Genomic DNA, 21,184 nt, shown 5'->3' on the forward strand with positions numbered 1-21,184 from the left:
AGGACGGGTTTGACCGCAGATGCAGAACCATTGACTGCCGAGTCAACTCGGTCAACACGACGGTTTGACTCGCCCGAGTTGACCCGCGAGTTACCGGCCGGAGTTGCAGCGATCGCCGGCGACGTCATGGGGAGTACAGAACCGGTATCCAAAGCACGAGAACCGGACGTCGGAGGGGCCGATTGGACACTAGAATTGGATGAAATCGATTGAAAATCGCCAATTTGGGCGTTTTTGATCGGAGATGAATTACCTGAAATTGAAGATAAAATTGGATTACCCATCGAAAGTGGAGTACACGGTTGAAAGGAATTCACCAACGGAGCGGCGACGACGCCGGAATTGAAGAAAAACCCCGTCGGCGTTAGGGTTTCAGTGGTGCGAGGTGTAGATCTGAAATTCCCGTCGGAATTGAACACCGATGATGACGGGCCTTGTAGAGTTGGAATCGACTGCTCATGGGGATTCCAGATCGGGGTCCCAATTGAACAGAGGTGACCGGAATCGGCCGGCATGGACAGAAACGTGGCTGGAGGCGTGATGAACAGTGCAGGCGGAAGTTCGGAGCTTAAATCGGCGGGGCAAATGGACACCGATTTACCTAATTTTTGGACACAAGGGTCGCTTGGAAGAGGTGAATCTAAGGGTACATAAACGGCGCCAATCGGAACGGTAGATGAAGTCGACGCGTTTATGGCCGGAATTTGCGGGATTTGTGTCGGCGATTTGGTGGGGCAAACGTGCTCTGATGACGATGATTTTTGGATATTATGTTCGTTGGGGTATGGCGCGTCGGGTGGTGTGGTGAACCGGCCGGGAACCGGCGCCGGCGGCATGGCGGCGGTGAGAGCAAGTTTGGGCGATTTTTAGGGGTTTTTTTGGGTTTTTGGGGTTGAGAGCGGTTTAGGGTTTAGGGTTTAGGGTTTAGGGTTTTTTTTTTTTTTTTTTTTTTTTTCTTTTTTTTTTTTTTTAGGGTTTAGGGTTTAGGGTTTAGGGTTTAGGGTTTTTTTTTTTTTTTTTTTTTTTTTTTTGAAAATTTTATTTATATACAACGAAAGCGCAGTACAAAGAAAGCCTGATGGGAGGGGGACTAGGCCAAGACCTCCGCAGAAAAAGGCTACAGAAGCATAACATCATAAAAAAAAGAACGACATACTACAACAGGGCAGCCCATAATAAAGCAAAACACAGAAAATAAAAACATCGGGCGCCCCGGAATACATCAGACAAACTAATAATACTGATGGGCAAGGAGAACTCTGCAGTGAACGCCCATCAGAAAAACATGTCAACCTGAATCAGGCGGTCGCCCATAGGGTAACCCCGCCTGACTCTTCTGAGATCTGTAAAACCGACGCTGCTGTGAGCGCGTGCGACCTGGTAATGGCAAGGACTGACAGGAAGTAGTAGGAGGAAGATCCAAATCAGCCACTCGAGAACCATTCCCAAGGTCGATGTGTAGCGAAGTAATGGGACCAGAAACTGTAGGAACAACCATCTGTGCCGGAACAGTGGAAACAATCATCGGGTCTGTTACCACTGGAACAACATCCACCAGAGAAGAGCTCGCTCCAGAACCAGACCCCTGAGCATCACCAACAATAACTGATGTAACAACCACAGGGATAGCAGAAGGAGACTGCATCGGAGCCACAACAACCTGAGGCACCAATGGAACATCCTCAACAATAGCCTCTAAAACATGAGAAGAAGACGATGGGCAGGAAGATGAACCAACACCAGAATTACCACCTGGAAAGGAATCTCCTGAAATGGAGTGAAGAACCGCAAACTGATTACTCGAAATAGGAGACTGTGGAGTAACCTGACTAGAAACCTGGCGGCGCCTACGTCTCGGCTGAACCCATCCTGGCTCAGTACTCCCAGAACCAGGACCACTAGAAGGAACCGAGCCAGGCGGAAAACCTTGAGGCTGACCCGAAGAAGGAGACCGCTGCCCCTGAGCAAAAGAACGGCCACCAAGAGCCTTATAACCAGAACGAGAACAACGCTGCACTGAATGACCTAGCATCTTACAATCCGTGCAAAAATAGGGGACTTTTTCATAAACCACCCCCAAAGTCTGCCGGTGGCTGCCCCACCCGACCCAGATCTCATCCAGACGAGGAAGCAACACATCAATCTCAACACAAATACGGGCAAAAGATCCCCGAGAACCATCAGCGGTGATCTCATCCACCATAACAGGGTTTCCTAAGAGCTTACCAATCTGATAAAGACACTTCTTGTCATATAAATGCAACGGTAGATCAGGAATACGAACCCAAACCGGAGCAATCGAAGACTCAGCCTCAAATTTAAACTCCGGTGTCCATTTGAAAAAGCGTATCGACACTGACCCAATAGAAACTAATTCCTGAGGCCAGAACTTCAAATAATCTTCCTCACTAGAGAAAATAAGAACCAGAAATCCTCGGGGAAGAAATTTCAATGTAAATGAGGCCAAAAAGCCAAAACGAGAAAAAGCAGCCAAGATATCACTATTGGGTGTAACACCCCGGTTCCCTGTAACACGGCCAATCAACGCAAATTTAAAAGGCACTGACAGAGAAGAAATAACCTGATCCGGGAATAGAATACCCGGTATACCATCAACAAAGTCCGGTTCAGGAATCTCGCCCACCAAACCACCAAACCCGGCAAAACTCTGTCTGGCTGGAGAAGGAGCAGTAACATCCCTAAAAGAAGCCAAGGGAGTTGCTGAGGAAGCGGAAACAGAGGCCGGAATTGCATTTGCAAAAGAAACCGAAGAGTTGACCATCGGTTGACCGGCAAAAACCGGCGACGGCGAGACAACCACCGGAGCACCACCAACCACCGGCGACGACGAGGGGGTCACGGAACCGGTGACCAAAGGTGAAGAACCGGGCTGAAACGGAGGCAATTGACCGGAAACATTCGCCGGAGACGAACCAAACACATGATTTTGGGCGTTTCCGATCGGCGATGAATTTTCCGAAATTGAAGGCATAGAAATCTTACCCATGGCTAGATGAGTTTGTAGTAGAGAGGAATTGCAAAAATCAGCAACCGATCCGGAGTAATTGAGTTTTGAAGCCAACGCAAATATAACTTGGGGGCTGAAATTCGTAGATCTGAAATTCCCGCCGCCACCGGACTCCGACGAAGCAATTGAAGATACCAATGGAAGCGCCTGGTCCTGGGCATTCCGGATCGGGGTCTTGATCGGAGAACCAAGACCGGAGCTGGCCGTAATCGGAGCCGAAACATTCGGCGTCGCGGTGAACAGTACTGACGGAACATCGCCGGACGATTTCGGGATGCAAATGAACTCCGTTTGGGCTGATTTTTGGACCAGAGGATCGACTGGAGGAGACGATTCGAATGGTGTAACAATCGTCGCCGGACGATGATCGAAGACAGGTGTGATTCCGGGCGACGGAATCTGCGCAATTTCCGGAGCTTTGACCGTCGATTTGGCCGGCGAAACGACCTCCGTTGGACCTGAAATTCGGACAGCAGCCTCGTCTCGCCGAGGCGCACCTGATCGTACCGGTGGCCGGCCGGAAACCGGCGCCGACATGGGGGCGATTTTTAAGGCGAAAATGGGCTTTTTTGACACTATTCACAAATGAGAGAAAAAATTTTGGGGCAAAATGGGGTTGGTTTTTGGTTTAGGGTTTAGGGTTTAGGGTTTAGGGTTTAGGGTTTAGGGTTTTTTTTTTTTTTTTTTTTTTTTTCCGGAAAACACCGCCGGATGCGGGGGGGTTAGGCAGACCCCTACCTGTATATATCCACAAAATAAACAGTAACAAAATACAGAATACAGAAAAAAAAAAAAAACCTAAAAGAGGAGGTGGATAAAACCATAACCTCCTCAAAAAGGCTAAAGCAGTAGAAACATAAATACAAAGCAACCTAGGGAAGGAATTACAAAAGCAAAACGAACCCTAGAAGACTACCAAATAAGCGGCAACAACTAATCAAAAAGGAGAAGCGCTATGAACCGCATGCTGAGGAAGACAAAATGATAATGGCGAGATGATCGCAGAGTCCATGCAAAAGCTCGCATCCCGGAGCTATCATCCTGGAGAGTCCAATAATGGCGATCACAGAGTAATATATAGATCGCAATCCCGCCAGAACAAAAAATATCTAGCATCTGAATCAAAAGAGCAGAGATCTCGATCCCATGAAGTAGGAGTCTGACGAACATGTCATAAGAAGCAGAGGATCCTTTAGAAAGCACCTCATGAATCCACCATGACATCCAGCAAACACCTCTACAATAACTGATACGGCGGCCAAGGAGAACCAGCAGTAAACGTCCTCCAGGAACCATGAATGTGCCAAAGGAAAGCACCAACAGAAATAGGGCAGAGACCCACTCAGAACAAACAAGAATACACACATCATGTGCAAGTGTCTGGACCCACTTGCACAGACCATACGGAAGTGAAAAACAACCTCCAAGTACACTAACCTGCAATAAAATATATAGATATATATATATATATATATATATATATGTATATAGATATAAATAGATATAGAGCCAGAGACCATAAAGAAAGAGATCCAAAAAAGAAGAAGGGGCTGCAAATGGCTAAGAGGATCTGTTTCTGAGGTATGGAATCCCAGAATGATCAGATCTAGCAAGGGTGGAGATGTCTGGAGGTAGGGAAGGACCTAACTCTAAGGTGTACTGCCTAAAAGTATGAGCCCTCGCCGCCAATGCATCCGCCACAGAATTCCCTTCCCGGTAAATATGCGATAAATGAACAGATCGCCCCCTCATCAACAAAAGAATCCGTGTAACAAAATGTTCAAGATCCCAGCAGCACCGACGAGAACGAAGTAAAAGAATGGAAATCCAAGAGTCAGTCTCAATCCAAAGAGGGAAGAGATGAAGATCAGAAGAAATGAGAAGACCCCTCCAAATAGCCCATAATTCTGCCCGGACATTGGTCCCAACTCCAATGAACTCACTGAAAGAAAGCACCACATGCCCAGAAGAGTCACGAACAACCCCACCAACAGTAGAGTCCCCAGGACTACCTCTCGAACTCCCATCTACATTCAATTTAAAACACCCGAACGGCGGCCGCAACCAACGAACAATCGTCAGTTTACGAGCCCTACGCAACTGAACAAAAATCCCCATAGCCCTCGCAGCCTGCAAAACACCCCGCCAGTGCATGGGCTTAACAGTAGACGCAGCGTGAGCGAGGCGCAAATAAGACAAAATCTGAGACTTAACAGTCTCCGCGGAAATGTGCAAATGACGGTGTTTCGCATCGTTACGAGCCGTCCAGAGAAACCATAAAACAATGAAAGGCAAAAACTCCTTCACGTGGCCCCTATGAGTCCACCCCGGATGCCTCTTCCAAGCACTGAGGAAGAGTCTGAAATCACTGGTAAGGGGAATACGGACATGAAAAACAGCCCCAAAGTAATGCCATACAGACCTGGCAAGAGGGCTATCAATGAAAATGTGCGTGAATGTCTCAGGCATCTCACAACACTGACATTTAGACGCCAGCTCGAAACCACGACGCTGGAGCACATCGTCAACTGGAAGCCATTGATGCCAAAACCTCCAGAGGAAGAAAGACATAGTAGGCCTCAGCCAACTGCCCCAGCAAGGAGTGAAGATATCAGAAACTTGGTCTCTCAAGCGGACAAGCTCCCATGCGGATTTCAGCGAAAAAACACCATCAGAACTATGCACCCAAATAGCCGAATCGGGCTCCCCCGATGCAATAGGGATCAGAGTAATAGTCTCAGCAACAGAGGGTGGGACAACTGAGCAGAGAAGGTCAAAATCCCAAGCCCCATCTGAAAGAAAGTGAGAAACACGGACACCCCGATCCCCCCTAAGCAGGACCTGACTAGACAAGGGAACATCCCCACACCAGATGTCATCCCAAAAAGCAACATCTCCCACCCCAATTCTCCATCGAATGCCAGATTCAGCACGAGCCCTAATCTTAAGCAAACGACGCCAAGTGGGAGAAATGAACCCAGCAGATGAAACATAAGCTGGATGCACCAACTGGCAGTATTTTCTCATCATGAATTTGGCCCATAGGGATGAACCTTGACGAAAACGAAACCATAATTTAATGGAGAAGCTATCCACAATATCTTTGAGCCTGCGAAATCCAAGACCCCCTTCAGAGACAGGAAGACATGCACGAGACCACCTCGCCCAATGCCATTTCTTATCCAAGGATCTGGATCCCCACAGGAAACCATTGAAAACATTCTCAAGCCTCTCCATAACTGCCAGAGGTGGCTGGACTACCTGGAACATGTAAATGGGAACCGAAAGGAGGACACTCCTAAGGAGAGTCATACGGCTCCCCGGGGAAAGAGTTTTAAGCTCCCAACCCTCCAACTTCTTACTCACCATCTGCACAAGGGGATCAAAAAGAGAGCAAACTCTATTCCCACGAAACAAAGGAACTCCGAGGTATTTGATAGGAAAACAACCCTCCCCAAACCCAGTGATACGAAGGAGACGGGAACGAGTACGACCAGAACACCTCGGAGGCAAAATAATGACACTCTTAACAGCATTCACCAACTGCCCCGAGCAGTTTTCATAGTGATGCAAAAAATCCATGAGACTGTTCATCTCACGAGTCCCACCATTGGCAAAAATAATGATATCATCAGCATAGGCCAGGTGGGAAAGAAGGAAATCACAACCAGATCGGTACCTAATCGCAGGATACTGACGATAAAGACGATCAAGACCACGCGAAAGGTACTCTGCCCCCAAAATGAAAAGAAGTGGGGACAAAGGGTCGCCCTGCCGGAGACCCCTAGTGGATCCAAAGAATCCAGTGAGTGAACCATTGATATTAACTGAAAATTGGCAATGAGAAATGCAGGCAGATATCATCGACACTACCTGCTCTGAAAAGCCATAATGCCTCAAGACATCCAACAGAAAAGACCATTGGACCCTATCATAAGCTTTAGCCATATCCAGTTTCAAAATAACATTGCCACCACGGGTGGGGAGAGAAAGACTATGAGTGAGCTCTTGAGCAAGGAGGATATTATCCGAAATCACCCGCCCTGGAACAAAGCCACTCTGATTCCACGAAACCAGCCTCTCCGCCACCTCCTTCAGCCGAGAATATAAAAGTTTGGAAATTATCTTATTAGTCACATTACACAAGCTGATAGGACGAAAGTCCGACCAAGCCTGAGCTCCCATGACTTTGGGAATCAATGTGATCGTGGTGGCAGTAAACCCCTGTGGCAAGGGACTACCCCGAAAGAAATCCAGGACCGCATCAAAAACATCCTGATGGACAATCTCCCAGCAATGCTGAAAGAAGGCCGAAGAGAATCCATCAGGCCCCGCCACACTATCACGGTGAATGGAGAAAACAGTCGCCCGCACCTCCTCCAAAGAAGGAGGGGCAGCAATATTTGCGTTCTCCAAATCCGAGATCACCAAGGGGAAATCAGAAAAAATCCGGGCAAGAAAGCACAAAAGGATCCCCAGTAAGCAGGTTTTGAAAAAAGGCGGCCCCAGACTGCTGAATAAGCTCAGGGGAAGTAATGCAAGAGCCATTATCCCAAATACGAAAGATTTTATTAGCCACCCTTTTTTTCTTGACCATATTGTGGAAGAGTTTGGTGTTCCTCTCACCATCCTCTAACCACCTACAAGCAGCTTTTTGCCGCCAAAAATCCGCCTCCATGGCGGTAACCCTAGCAAGATCTGCATTGCAATTGGACAAACTAGTCCAATGCAAATCCGAAGGAGCAGCCTCGCAATCTGCCTCAGCAATCCGTACAGCCTGCTCCGCCTCAGCAAGTTTGGCAAAAAGATCACCAAAAACACTCTTATTCCACCACTTCAGATGGCTTTTGAGGCGCTTCAACTTCACAAAAAGACGGGGCATACCGTTCAAATGACACGGTAAATTCCAATTAAGCCTCACCGTCTGCAAAAAACCATGGTGCCTGAGCCACATGCTCTGAAAGCGAAAAGAACTCGGCCCACTAGCAAAGACCGGGACTGACACAAAAAGAGGACAATGGTCAGAGACCGTACGAATGAGGTGCTCCACACGAATAGAATGAAAATGGTCACCCCAATCAACAGACACAAAAACCCGATCAAGACGCTTCCAAATGGTCTTGTTCGTCCACGTGAACGAAGACCCTTCAAAACCAGCATCTACTAACCCAGAATCCAAAATAAAGTGATTAAATTCTTCCATGGGAAGCAACCGCCCACCAGAAGAACCCAAACACTCCGACGAATTCCTGACTACATTAAAGTCGCCACCAACAAGCCAAGGACCCTGAGCAGGCTTAACCTGAAGCAAAGAATTCAAAAGCTGTCTGCGCTCAATGTAGTCACACTTAGCATAAACAAAGGAACAAAAGACAGTGGTCGGCAAAAAAGTAGCAGAAACCCGGAAGTGAAGGAATTGAGTGTGATCAAAAAGACACTCAACCGTGACATCCTCAGCAAAGAAAACCCAGATATGACCCGAGGAGTTCGATATAACTCGAGAAAAACCAAAACGACGAGTCATAAAACGAACATCCAGATCAATCATGGGTTCCAAAATAGCCAAGATCTTGACTCTCTTATCTTTAACGTGGGCATGTAGCCTTTGTTGAGACTCCGAGCTCCGGAGCCCCCTGACATTCCATATGAGAAAATTCATGGAGAATGGGCACCAGAACCGCCCTGTCGCTTTTTACGCGACCTATGAAAAGCATTCTCCTTCCTTTTCTTAATATCCCCCATATCAGCATCCAGAATACGACCTTCAGACCTACAGCCATCACCCGACTCAGAATGCCGATCGAATTCCTGATCAGTATCTCCAGCAGATTCCAGCCGGAAGACCAGCTCACTGACAGAAGGACCCTGCCTAGCAACCAATTCCTCTACCGTAGAGGAAGCATCATCAGGAGACAAAGGAACAGAGGGGATGGAATGACTACTGTGATTCAAAGTACAAGGCCCCAGAGAGCCAAACACAGGCAACTCACTAGTAGACGGGACCCCAATACCATCCACACAATCATCCAACTGTAACCCTCCATCAATAACCTCATCACTGAGGATCACACCCTCAACAAGAACAGACTCCAAAGGATCCTTTCCAGAAGACCCAACACCGGCATCCTCCAGATGACCACATGGAGGGTCCATATCAACACAATCTAATCCAACAGGATCAGGCTCCGCGTCCTGCCCATGCGAGAGCACCTCAAAAGGATTCAACTCAAGAGGATTCTTTCTTGGAAGAACCTGCCGAACTGGCCTCTTTCTCCCTCTACGTCTGGGACCCGTGCCAGTTTTCTGAAGCTGAGGCTGGGTCCCCAGATTAAAACCAGAATTAACACCCCCTGGAGGGGCAGACTCTGTAGATGGGGGAGACTGACCAGAAGCACGGTCAGCAGGCTTAGGACGAACAGGTTTGGGATTTTTTCCATGGGAATAACAAACACTGGTCGAATGACCCAGCATTTTGCAATCCATGCAGTACCCGGGGATTCGCTCATAAATGACTTCAATTTCTTGAGCATGATCACCCCAACCCACCCAAATCTCTTTGACCGGCGGTTCGAGCACATTAATTTCAACACATACGCGAGCAAAAGCGCCTCGAGAAGAATCTGCAGTATGATCATCCATCTTCACCGGTTTCCCCACAATTTTGGCCAAAGCAAAGAGACTTTGCTTAGAAAACAAATGAAGGGGAAGACCCGGGAAGCGGATCCAAACTGGGGCAATGGGTGACTCCTCCTGAAGATTAAACTCTGGCGTCCACTTAGAGAAGCGGACCGACAGAGGTCCAACCTGCATAACCCCCTTGGTCCAAAAGAACGCATAGTCTTCTTCACAAGCAAGAGTGAGAACAAGAAAACCCCGAGGCATGAACTTTAAGTCAAAAGATCTAACTAGTCCCAATTTAGCAAAAGCCGCAGAAATACCAGAATTTGGAACTAGAGATCGATTCCCTGAAATTTTTCCAACCAAAGCAAATTTGAAAGGTTCTGCGAGGGTAGAAATAACCTCATCCGGGAAGAGAATACCCGGTTTTCCATTTCGAAGAGTCGGCACAGGCATGTCATTCATAGAGTTGTGCAACTCATCAAAGCTTTTTTTGGCCGTCCGAGGGGATGGTGGAGTCAGGATATCACGAAATGAGACAGTAAGCGGAATAGGAACACGCGTACCTGGTTTGACCGTTTCAGCACAAGGGTTGACTGCCGAGTCAACTCGTCCTTCACGGTGATTCGACTCGACCGAGTTGACTCGTGAGTCACCTACCGGAGCACCACCATGGACCGGCGACGGTGAGGGGAGTCCAGAACCGGGACCAATTCGTGCAGACTCGGGCATTGGAGGGTCCGATTTAACCAAAGGATGTGAAGAAACTCGATTTTGCCCTACGAATTGGGCGTTTCCGACCGGTGGCCGGAAACCAGAAATTGAAGATGGCAAAATGCGACCCATAGCTGGACGATCAACCCCTAAAGAGGAATTGAAGAACGAAGCCGGAATAGTGCCTGAAATCGGCGGTGAGAAAGACGGCAGTGAGGCGTCGAACGGCGTGTTCTTAGATCTGAAATTCACGGCTGATTTGAACTCCGATTGGAGTGATTCCTGAACCATTGGAATCGTCTGGACGAGAGGGTCACAGATCGGGGTCGGGATGGAACATTGGATGTCGGAGTTGGCCGGAATCGACGAAACAAGCGACGGCTGCGCAGTGAACAGTAACTGCGGAGCTTTGAACGGAGATGACGCCGGAACGGGGAAACTGGACGGTCGCGCAGGTGCCGGAAATGAAAGGGGAGGGTGAGGCGAAGAGAATGATGTATGGCCCGTACCAGGAGGAGCGACGGTTGCCGGCGCCGACGACGGTGAAGAAACCGCCGCGATTTTGACCGGAGAAATGAGTGGGTAATCGGACTCCATTTGAGCTGAAATTTGGTAGGGAGGGTCGTCGTGAGGTGGCGGTTCGGATGGGGTGGTTGGCCGGCCGGGATCCGGCGGCGGTGGCATGGCGGCGGGTAGGGCGTGAATAGTGACGGGTTTAGTGTGTGTTTTCTCACCTTTTACTGTGTGTTTTTTCAGAGAAAATTTTTTTGGGGGCAAATGGTTTGGTTGGTTTAGGGTTTAGGGTTTAGGGTTTAGGGTTTAGGGTTTAGGGTTTTTTTTTTTTTTTTTTTTTTTTTTTTTTTTTTTTTCCGGAAAACACCGCCGGATGCGGGGGGGTTAGGCAGACCCCTACCTGTATATATCCACAAAATAAACAGTAACAAAATACAGAATACAGAAAAAAAAAAAAAAACCTAAAAGAGGAGGTGGATAAAACCATAACCTCCTCAAAAAGGCTAAAGCAGTAGAAACATAAATACAAAGCAACCTAGGGAAGGAATTACAAAAGCAAAACGAACCCTAGAAGACTACCAAATAAGCGGCAACAACTAATCAAAAAGGAGAAGCGCTATGAACCGCATGCTGAGGAAGACAAAATGATAATGGCGAGATGATCGCAGAGTCCATGCAAAAGCTCGCATCCCGGAGCTATCATCCTGGAGAGTCCAATAATGGCGATCACAGAGTAATATATAGATCGCAATCCCGCCAGAACAAAAAATATCTAGCATCTGAATCAAAAGAGCAGAGATCTCGATCCCATGAAGTAGGAGTCTGACGAACATGTCATAAGAAGCAGAGGATCCTTTAGAAAGCACCTCATGAATCCACCATGACATCCAGCAAACACCTCTACAATAACTGATACGGCGGCCAAGGAGAACCAGCAGTAAACGTCCTCCAGGAACCATGAATGTGCCAAAGGAAAGCACCAACAGAAATAGGGCAGAGACCCACTCAGAACAAACAAGAATACACACATCATGTGCAAGTGTCTGGACCCACTTGCACAGACCATACGGAAGTGAAAAACAACCTCCAAGTACACTAACCTGCAATAAATATATAGATATATATATATATATATATATGTATATAGATATAAATAGATATAGAGCCAGAGACCATAAAGAAAGAGATCCAAAAAAGAAGAAGGGGCTGCAAATGGCTAAGAGGATCTGTTTCTGAGGTATGGAATCCCAGAATGATCAGATCTAGCAAGGGTGGAGATGTCTGGAGGTAAGGAAGGACCTAACTCTAAGGTGTACTGCCTAAAAGTATGAGCCCTCGCCGCCAATGCATCCGCCACAGAATTCCCTTCCCGGTAAATATGCGATAAATGAACAGATCGCCCCCTCATCAACAAAAGAATCCGTGTAACAAAATGTTCAAGATCCCAGCAGCACCGACGAGAACGAAGTAAAAGAATGGAAATCCAAGAGTCAGTCTCAATCCAAAGAGGGAAGAGATGAAGATCAGAAGAAATGAGAAGACCCCTCCAAATAGCCCATAATTCTGCCCGGACATTGGTCCCAACTCCAATGAACTCACTGAAAGAAAGCACCACATGCCCAGAAGAGTCACGAACAACCCCACCAACAGTAGAGTCCCCAGGACTACCTCTCGAACTCCCATCTACATTCAATTTAAAACACCCGAACGGCGGCCGCAACCAACGAACAATCGTCAGTTTACGAGCCCTACGCAACTGAACAAAATCCCCATAGCCCTCGCAGCCTGCAAAACACCCCGCCAGTGCATGGGCTTAACAGTAGACGCAGCGTGAGCGAGGCGCAAATAAGACAAAATCTGAGACTTAACAGTCTCCGCGGAAATGTGCAAATGACGGTGTTTCGCATCGTTACGAGCCGTCCAGAGAAACCATAAAACAATGAAAGGCAAAAACTCCTTCACGTGGCCCCTATGAGTCCACCCCGGATGCCTCTTCCAAGCACTGAGGAAGAGTCTGAAATCACTGGTAAGGGGAATACGGACATGAAAAACAGCCCCAAAGTAATGCCATACAGACCTGGCAAGAGGGCTATCAATGAAAATGTGCGTGAATGTCTCAGGCATCTCACAACACTGACATTTAGACGCCAGCTCGAAACCACGACGCTGGAGCACATCGTCAACTGGAAGCCATTGATGCCAAAACCTCCAGAGGAAGAAAGACATAGTAGGCCTCAGCCAACTGCCCCAGCAAGGAGTGAAGATATCAGAAACTTGGTCTCTCAAGCGGACAAGCTCCCATGCGGATTTCAGCGAAAAAACACCATCAGAACTATGCACCCAAATAGCCGAATCGGGCTCCCCCGATGCAATAGGGATCAGAGTAATAGTCTCAGCAACAGAGGGTGGGACAACTGAGCAGAGAAGGTCAAAATCCCAAGCCCCATCTGAAAGAAAGTGAGAAACACGGACACCCCGATCCCCCCTAAGCAGGACCTGACTAGACAAGGGAACATCCCCACACCAGATGTCATCCCAAAAAGCAACATCTCCCACCCCAATTCTCCATCGAATGCCAGATTCAGCACGAGCCCTAATCTTAAGCAAACGACGCCAAGTGGGAGAAATGAACCCAGCAGATGAAACATAAGCTGGATGCACCAACTGGCAGTATTTTCTCATCATGAATTTGGCCCATAGGGATGAACCTTGACGAAAACGAAACCATAATTTAATGGAGAAGCTATCCACAATATCTTTGAGCCTGCGAAATCCAAGACCCCCTTCAGAGACAGGAAGACATGCACGAGACCACCTCGCCCAATGCCATTTCTTATCCAAGGATCTGGATCCCCACAGGAAACCATTGAAAACATTCTCAAGCCTCTCCATAACTGCCAGAGGTGGCTGGACTACCTGGAACATGTAAATGGGAACCGAAAGGAGGACACTCCTAAGGAGAGTCATACGGCTCCCCGGGGAAAGAGTTTTAAGCTCCCAACCCTCCAACTTCTTACTCACCATCTGCACAAGGGGATCAAAAAGAGAGCAAACTCTATTCCCACGAAACAAAGGAACTCCGAGGTATTTGATAGGAAAACAACCCTCCCCAAACCCAGTGATACGAAGGAGACGGGAACGAGTACGACCAGAACACCTCGGAGGCAAAATAATGACACTCTTAACAGCATTCACCAACTGCCCCGAGCAGTTTTCATAGTGATGCAAAAAATCCATGAGACTGTTCATCTCACGAGTCCCACCATTGGCAAAAATAATGATATCATCAGCATAGGCCAGGTGGGAAAGAAGGAAATCACAACCAGATCGGTACCTAATCGCAGGATACTGACGATAAAGACGATCAAGACCACGCGAAAGGTACTCTGCCCCCAAAATGAAAAGAAGTGGGGACAAAGGGTCGCCCTGCCGGAGACCCCTAGTGGATCCAAAGAATCCAGTGAGTGAACCATTGATATTAACTGAAAATTGGCAATGAGAAATGCAGGCAGATATCATCGACACTACCTGCTCTGAAAAGCCATAATGCCTCAAGACATCCAACAGAAAAGACCATTGGACCCTATCATAAGCTTTAGCCATATCCAGTTTCAAAATAACATTGCCACCACGGGTGGGGAGAGAAAGACTATGAGTGAGCTCTTGAGCAAGGAGGATATTATCCGAAATCACCCGCCCTGGAACAAAGCCACTCTGATTCCACGAAACCAGCCTCTCCGCCACCTCCTTCAGCCGAGAATATAAAAGTTTGGAAATTATCTTATTAGTCACATTACACAAGCTGATAGGACGAAAGTCCGACCAAGCCTGAGCTCCCATGACTTTGGGAATCAATGTGATCGTGGTGGCAGTAAACCCCTGTGGCAAGGGACTACCCCGAAAGAAATCCAGGACCGCATCAAAAACATCCTGATGGACAATCTCCCAGCAATGCTGAAAGAAGGCCAAAGAGAATCCATCAGGCCCCGCCACACTATCACGGTGAATGGAGAAAACAGTCGCCCGCACCTCCTCCAAAGAAGGAGGGGCAGCAATATTTGCGTTCTCCAAATCCGAGATCACCAAGGGGAAATCAGAAAAATCCGGGCAAGAAAGCACAAAAGGATCCCCAGTAAGCAGGTTTTGAAAAAAGGCGGCCCCAGACTGCTGAATAAGCTCAGGGGAAGTAATGCAAGAGCCATTATCCCAAATACGAAAGATTTTATTAGCCACCCTTTTTTTCTTGACCATATTGTGGAAGAGTTTGGTGTTCCTCTCACCATCCTCTAACCACCTACAAGCAGCTTTTTGCCGCCAAAAATCCGCCTCCATGGCGGTAACCCTAGCAAGATCTGCATTGCAATTGGACAAACTAGTCCAATGCAAATCCGAAGGAGCAGCCTCGCAATCTGCCTCAGCAATCCGTACAGCCTGCTCCGCCTCAGCAAGTTTGGCAAAAAGATCACCAAAAACACTCTTATTCCACCACTTCAGATGGCTTTTGAGGCGCTTCAACTTCACAAAAAGACGGGGCATACCGTTCAAATGACACGGTAAATTCCAATTAAGCCTCACCGTCTGCAAAAAACCATGGTGCCTGAGCCACATGCTCTGAAAGCGAAAAGAACTCGGCCCACTAGCAAAGACCGGGACTGACACAAAAAGAGGACAATGGTCAGAGACCGTACGAATGAGGTGCTCCACACGAATAGAATGAAAATGGTCACCCCAATCAACAGACACAAAAACCCGATCAAGACGCTTCCAAATGGTCTTGTTCGTCCACGTGAACGAAGACCCTTCAAAACCAGCATCTACTAACCCAGAATCCAAAATAAAGTGATTAAATTCTTCCATGGGAAGCAACCGCCCACCAGAAGAACCCAAACACTCCGACGAATTCCTGACTACATTAAAGTCGCCACCAACAAGCCAAGGACCCTGAGCAGGCTTAACCTGAAGCAAAGAATTCCAAAGCTGTCTGCGCTCAATGTAGTCACACTTAGCATAAACAAAGGAACAAAAGACAGTGGTCGGCAAAAAAGTAGCAGAAACCCGGAAGTGAAGGAATTGAGTGTGATCAAAAAGACACTCAACCGTGACATCCTCAGCAAAGAAAACCCAGATATGACCCGAGGAGTTCGATATAACTCGAGAAAAACCAAAACGACGAGTCATAAACGAACATCCAGATCAATCATGGGTTCCAAAATAGCCAAGATCTTGACTCTCTTATCTTTAACGTGGGCATGTAGCCTTTGTTGAGACTCCGAGCTCCGGAGCCCCCTGACATTCCATATGAGAAAATTCATGGAGAATGGGCACCAGAACCGCCCTGTCGCTTTTTACGCGACCTATGAAAAGCATTCTCCTTCCTTTTCTTAATATCCCCCATATCAGCATCCAGAATACGACCTTCAGACCTACAGCCATCACCCGACTCAGAATGCCGATCGAATTCCTGATCAGTATCTCCAGCAGATTCCAGCCGGAAGACCAGCTCACTGACAGAAGGACCCTGCCTAGCAACCAATTCCTCTACCGTAGAGGAAGCATCATCAGGAGACAAAGGAACAGAGGGGATGGAATGACTACTGTGATTCAAAGTACAAGGCCCCAGAGAGCCAAACACAGGCAACTCACTAGTAGACGGGACCCCAATACCATCCACACAATCATCCAACTGTAACCCTCCATCAATAACCTCATCACTGAGGATCACACCCTCAACAAGAACAGACTCCAAAGGATCCTTTCCAGAAGACCCAACACCGGCATCCTCCAGATGACCACATGGAGGGTCCATATCAACACAATCTAATCCAACAGGATCAGGCTCCGCGTCCTGCCCATGCGAGAGCACCTCAAAAGGATTCAACTCAAGAGGATTCTTTCTTGGAAGAACCTGCCGAACTGGCCTCTTTCTCCCTCTACGTCTGGGACCCGTGCCAGTTTTCTGAAGCTGAGGCTGGGTCCCCAGATTAAAACCAGAATTAACACCCCCTGGAGGGGCAGACTCTGTAGATGGGGGAGACTGACCAGAAGCACGGTCAGCAGGCTTAGGACGAACAGGTTTGGGATTTTTTCCATGGGAATAACAAACACTGGTCGAATGACCCAGCATTTTGCAATCCATGCAGTACCCGGGGATTCGCTCATAAATGACTTCAATTTCTTGAGCATGATCACCCCAACCCACCCAAATCTCTTTGACCGGCGGTTCGAGCACATTAATTTCAACACATACGCGAGCAAAAGCGCCTCGAGAAGAATCTGCAGTATGATCATCCATCTTCACCGGTTTCCCCACAATTTTGGCCAAAGCAAAGAGACTTTGCTTAGAAAACAAATGAAGGGGAAGACCCGGGAAGCGGATCCAAACTGGGGCAATGGGTGACTCCTCCTGAAGATTAAACTCTGGCGTCCACTTAGAGAAGCGGACCGACAGAGGTCCAACCTGCATAACCCCCTTGGTCCAAAAGAACGCATAGTCTTCTTCACAAGCAAGAGTGAGAACAAGAAAACCCCGAGGCATGAACTTTAAGTCAAAAGATCTAACTAGTCCCAATTTAGCAAAAGCCGCAGAAATACCAGAATTTGGAACTAGAGATCGATTCCCTGAAATTTTTCCAACCAAAGCAAATTTGAAAGGTTCTGCGAGGGTAGAAATAACCTCATCCGGGAAGAGAATACCCGGTTTTCCATTTCGAAGAGTCGGCACAGGCATGTCATTCATAGAGTTGTGCAACTCATCAAGCTTTTTTTGGCCGTCCGAGGGGATGGTGGAGTCAGGATATCACGAAATGAGACAGTAAGCGGAATAGGAACACGCGTACCTGGTTTGACCGTTTCAGCACAAGGGTTGACTGCCGAGTCAACTCGTCCTTCACGGTGATTCGACTCGACCGAGTTGACTCGTGAGTCACCTACCGGAGCACCACCATGGACCGGCGACGGTGAGGGGAGTCCAGAACCGGGACCAATTCGTGCAGACTCGGGCATTGGAGGGTCCGATTTAACCAAAGGATGTGAAGAAACTCGATTTTGCCCTACGAATTGGGCGTTTCCGACCGGTGGCCGGAAACCAGAAATTGAAGATGGCAAAATGCGACCCATAGCTGGACGATCAACCCCTAAAGAGGAATTGAAGAAAGAAGCCGGAATAGTGCCTGAAATCGGCGGTGAGAAAGACGGCAGTGAGGCGTCGAACGGCGTGTTCTTAGATCTGAAATTCACGGCTGATTTGAACTCCAATTCCTGAACCATTGGAATCGTCTGGACGAGAGGGTCACAGATCGGGGTCGGGATGGAACATTGGATGTCGGAGTTGGCCGGAATCGACGAAACAAGCGACGGCTGCGCAGTGAACAGTAACTGCGGAGCTTTGAACGGAGATGACGCCGGAACGGGGAAACTGGACGGTCGCGCAGGTGCCGGAAATGAAAGGGGAGGGTGAGGCGAAGAGAATGATGTATGGCCCGTACCAGGAGGAGCGACGGTTGCCGGCGCCGACGACGGTGAAGAAACCGCCGCGATTTTGACCGGAGAAATGAGTGGGTAATCGGACTCCATTTGAGCTGAAATTTGGTAGGGAGGGTCGTCGTGAGGTGGCGGTTCGGATGGGGTGGTTGGCCGGCCGGGATCCGGCGGCGGTGGCATGGCGGCGGGTAGGGCGTGAATAGTGACGGGTTTAGTGTGTGTTTTCTCACCTTTTACTGTGTGTTTTTTCAGAGAAAATTTTTTTGGGGGCAAATGGTTTTGTTTAGGGTTTAGGGTTTAGGGTTTAGGGTTTAGGGTTTTTTTTTTTTTTTTTTTTTTTTTTTTTTTTTTTTTTTTTTTTTTTTTTTGGAATAAACACCGCCGGAAGCGGGGGGGGTTAGGCAGACCCCTACCTGTATATATCATCAAACATAAAATACAAGATAAAACCTAAAGAGAGGAGGATAAAATCAACACCTCTCAAAAGGCTAGTCATACAAATAGAAAAAACAGAAACCTAGGGTGGCAAATACACAAGCCAAAAACTAATCCCTAAGTAAAATGCATAATACAAATAAACACAAGTGATCAGCGCTAAATACATGAAAACAAATCGAAACATATCTAACAGTAGTGATCCAGCTCAGAAGTAAGTGCAAAAGACCATCTATGGTACCCATCTCTGAGCCGTCTGTCGATGTAATGCCAATCTGAAAAGTACATCCTAATCCAAGAACAGGCAGCTGCATAGGATCCCGCAATCAAAAAAATAAACAGCTGGAAAGTCACATCATGAGTCACGTGAATGAATGGAACTCTAAGCCAGATAAGCCACTGAGAGAAAATATCCTGAAACTCCATATCACTCGGCAAAAACATAAGAATAGAAGTCGGCGGACAAGGAGAAGCCTGCAGAGAACGCCCGCCAGATAACAGGGGTAGTCCATAGAAAAGCACCAACGAGGCAAGTGCTGGGACCCACCCCAACCCTATGGAGCAAAGCAAGGAGGGTGCAAGTGTCTGGACCCACTCACACAAGACTAGCAAAACGGGGAATAAAGAAAACCCCCGAAATAACAGTACCTGCAAAGAAAAAATATACATATACATATATAGAAAGACATAAGAAATGGATCCAAGTGAAGGGAAGGGCTGCAAACAGCTAAGAAGATCTATATCTCAGGTAGGGAAGCCCGGATGTATCCGAGCGAGCAAGTGTGGAAATGTGCCTAGGGAGGAAGGACCTAACTCTAAGGTAAAGTGCCTAAGGGTATGGGCCCTCGCCGCCAACGCATCTGCCACCGAATTACCCTCCCGGAATATATGCGAAATATGAACCGACCGCCCCCTCAAAAGGACTAGAATCCTGGATACAATGTGATCAAGATCCCAGCAACATCGACGGGAACGAATGAGCTGAATAGAAGTCAGAGAATCAAGCTCAATCCAAGAGGGAAAAAAGAATGATCGGAACAAAGGAGAAGACCCCTCCAAACCGCCCAAAGCTCAGCCCGGAGAGAAGACCCAGCTCCAATGAACTCGCTGAATGAGAGCACAGCCCTCCCGGAATCATCCCGAACAACGCCACCAGCAGCAGAGTCCCCTGATAAACCACGCGAGCTCCCATCCACATTAAGCTTGAAGCACCCGGACGGCGGTCGCAAGCCACAGCGAACAATCGCCGTCCTATGAATCTGTGGAGAGCAACCGAATACCCATCGATCTCGCCCACATGAAACACACCCAGCCAATGTCTGGGCTTGACAATACGCGCAGAGTGGGCGAGGCGAAGGTAAGACAAAATCTGGTACTTCACCGTCTCCCCCAGAGATGGGAAGAATGACGGTGCTTAGCATCGTTTCCGCGCAGTCCAGAGGAACACAGGAACGATGCAGGGGAGAAACTCCGCACATGGCCCCCCTGGGACCAGACCAAGCCTCTTTTCACCGCACTGAGGAACAAACTGGAAATCCTCAGTGTCGGGAATACGGACCCGAAAAACAGCGCCAAAGAAACGCCAAACCAGACCGAGCAACCGGGCTGCGAAGGAATATGTGTGTGAATGTCTCGTAATATCACAACACTGACATCTCGAAGCTAACGCAAAACCCCGGCGCTGGAGTACCTCATCAACTGGGAGCCATTGATGCCAGATCTCCAGAGAAAGAACGACATGGTAGGCCTCAACCAGCTCCCCCATACACGGGCGGAAGATATCAGAAGACGGAGCACGCTGAGGATCAGCTCCCAAGCATATCTCGCAGAAAAAGCACCCATCAGAGCTATGGATCCAGCGTGCGAGATCGGGCTCTCCCGAAAGAACAGGAATCAAAACGATCTCCTCGGCTACCGAAGGAGCAACTACCGCACACAGGCGATCAAAATCCCAGGACCCTCAGACAAAAACTGAGATATACCGGACATCACGGCCCCCGCGGACCACACACCGGAGGGACAAGGGAGCATCCCCGAGCCAAGTGTCATCCCAAAAGGAAACATCTCCAAGACCAACGCGCCAGCGAATGCCAGGCTCCGCACGAGGGCGGATCCTAAGGAGACGACGCCAACATGGGGGATATAGAACCACGGGCGGGGACACAGGCAGGAGCATCCAGCCGACAATATTTCCGGAAAAGGAATCTCGCCCAAAGAGAGGAGCCCTGTCGAAATCGGAACCACAATTTATAGAAAAACATCCAACGAGATTTCAATCTGCGGAATCCAAGGCCCCCTCAAGCACGGGGAGGCAAGCAGGGACCACGGGCCCAGTGCCACTTCCTTTCCAAGGGTCTCGACCCCCAGAGGAAGGCATTAAAGTCCTCGCTCAAGCTT

General features: G+C 48.3%; 1 protein-coding gene across 1 annotated transcript; it reads right to left on the reverse strand.

Moving 5' to 3' along the window:
- Nucleotides 1-7,466: 7,466 nt before the first annotated feature.
- On the reverse strand, nucleotides 7,467-8,687 carry LOC142532529 (uncharacterized). The gene has a single exon (XM_075638805.1). It carries the CDS (start codon nucleotides 8,685-8,687, stop codon nucleotides 7,467-7,469), a length of 1,221 nt encoding a protein of 406 aa, XP_075494920.1.
- Nucleotides 8,688-21,184: the final 12,497 nt, after the last annotated feature.

This window comes from Primulina tabacum, chromosome 18, assembly GCF_025594145.1.
Source record: "Primulina tabacum isolate GXHZ01 chromosome 18, ASM2559414v2, whole genome shotgun sequence".
NCBI classification, from domain to species: Eukaryota; Viridiplantae; Streptophyta; class Magnoliopsida; order Lamiales; family Gesneriaceae; genus Primulina; species Primulina tabacum.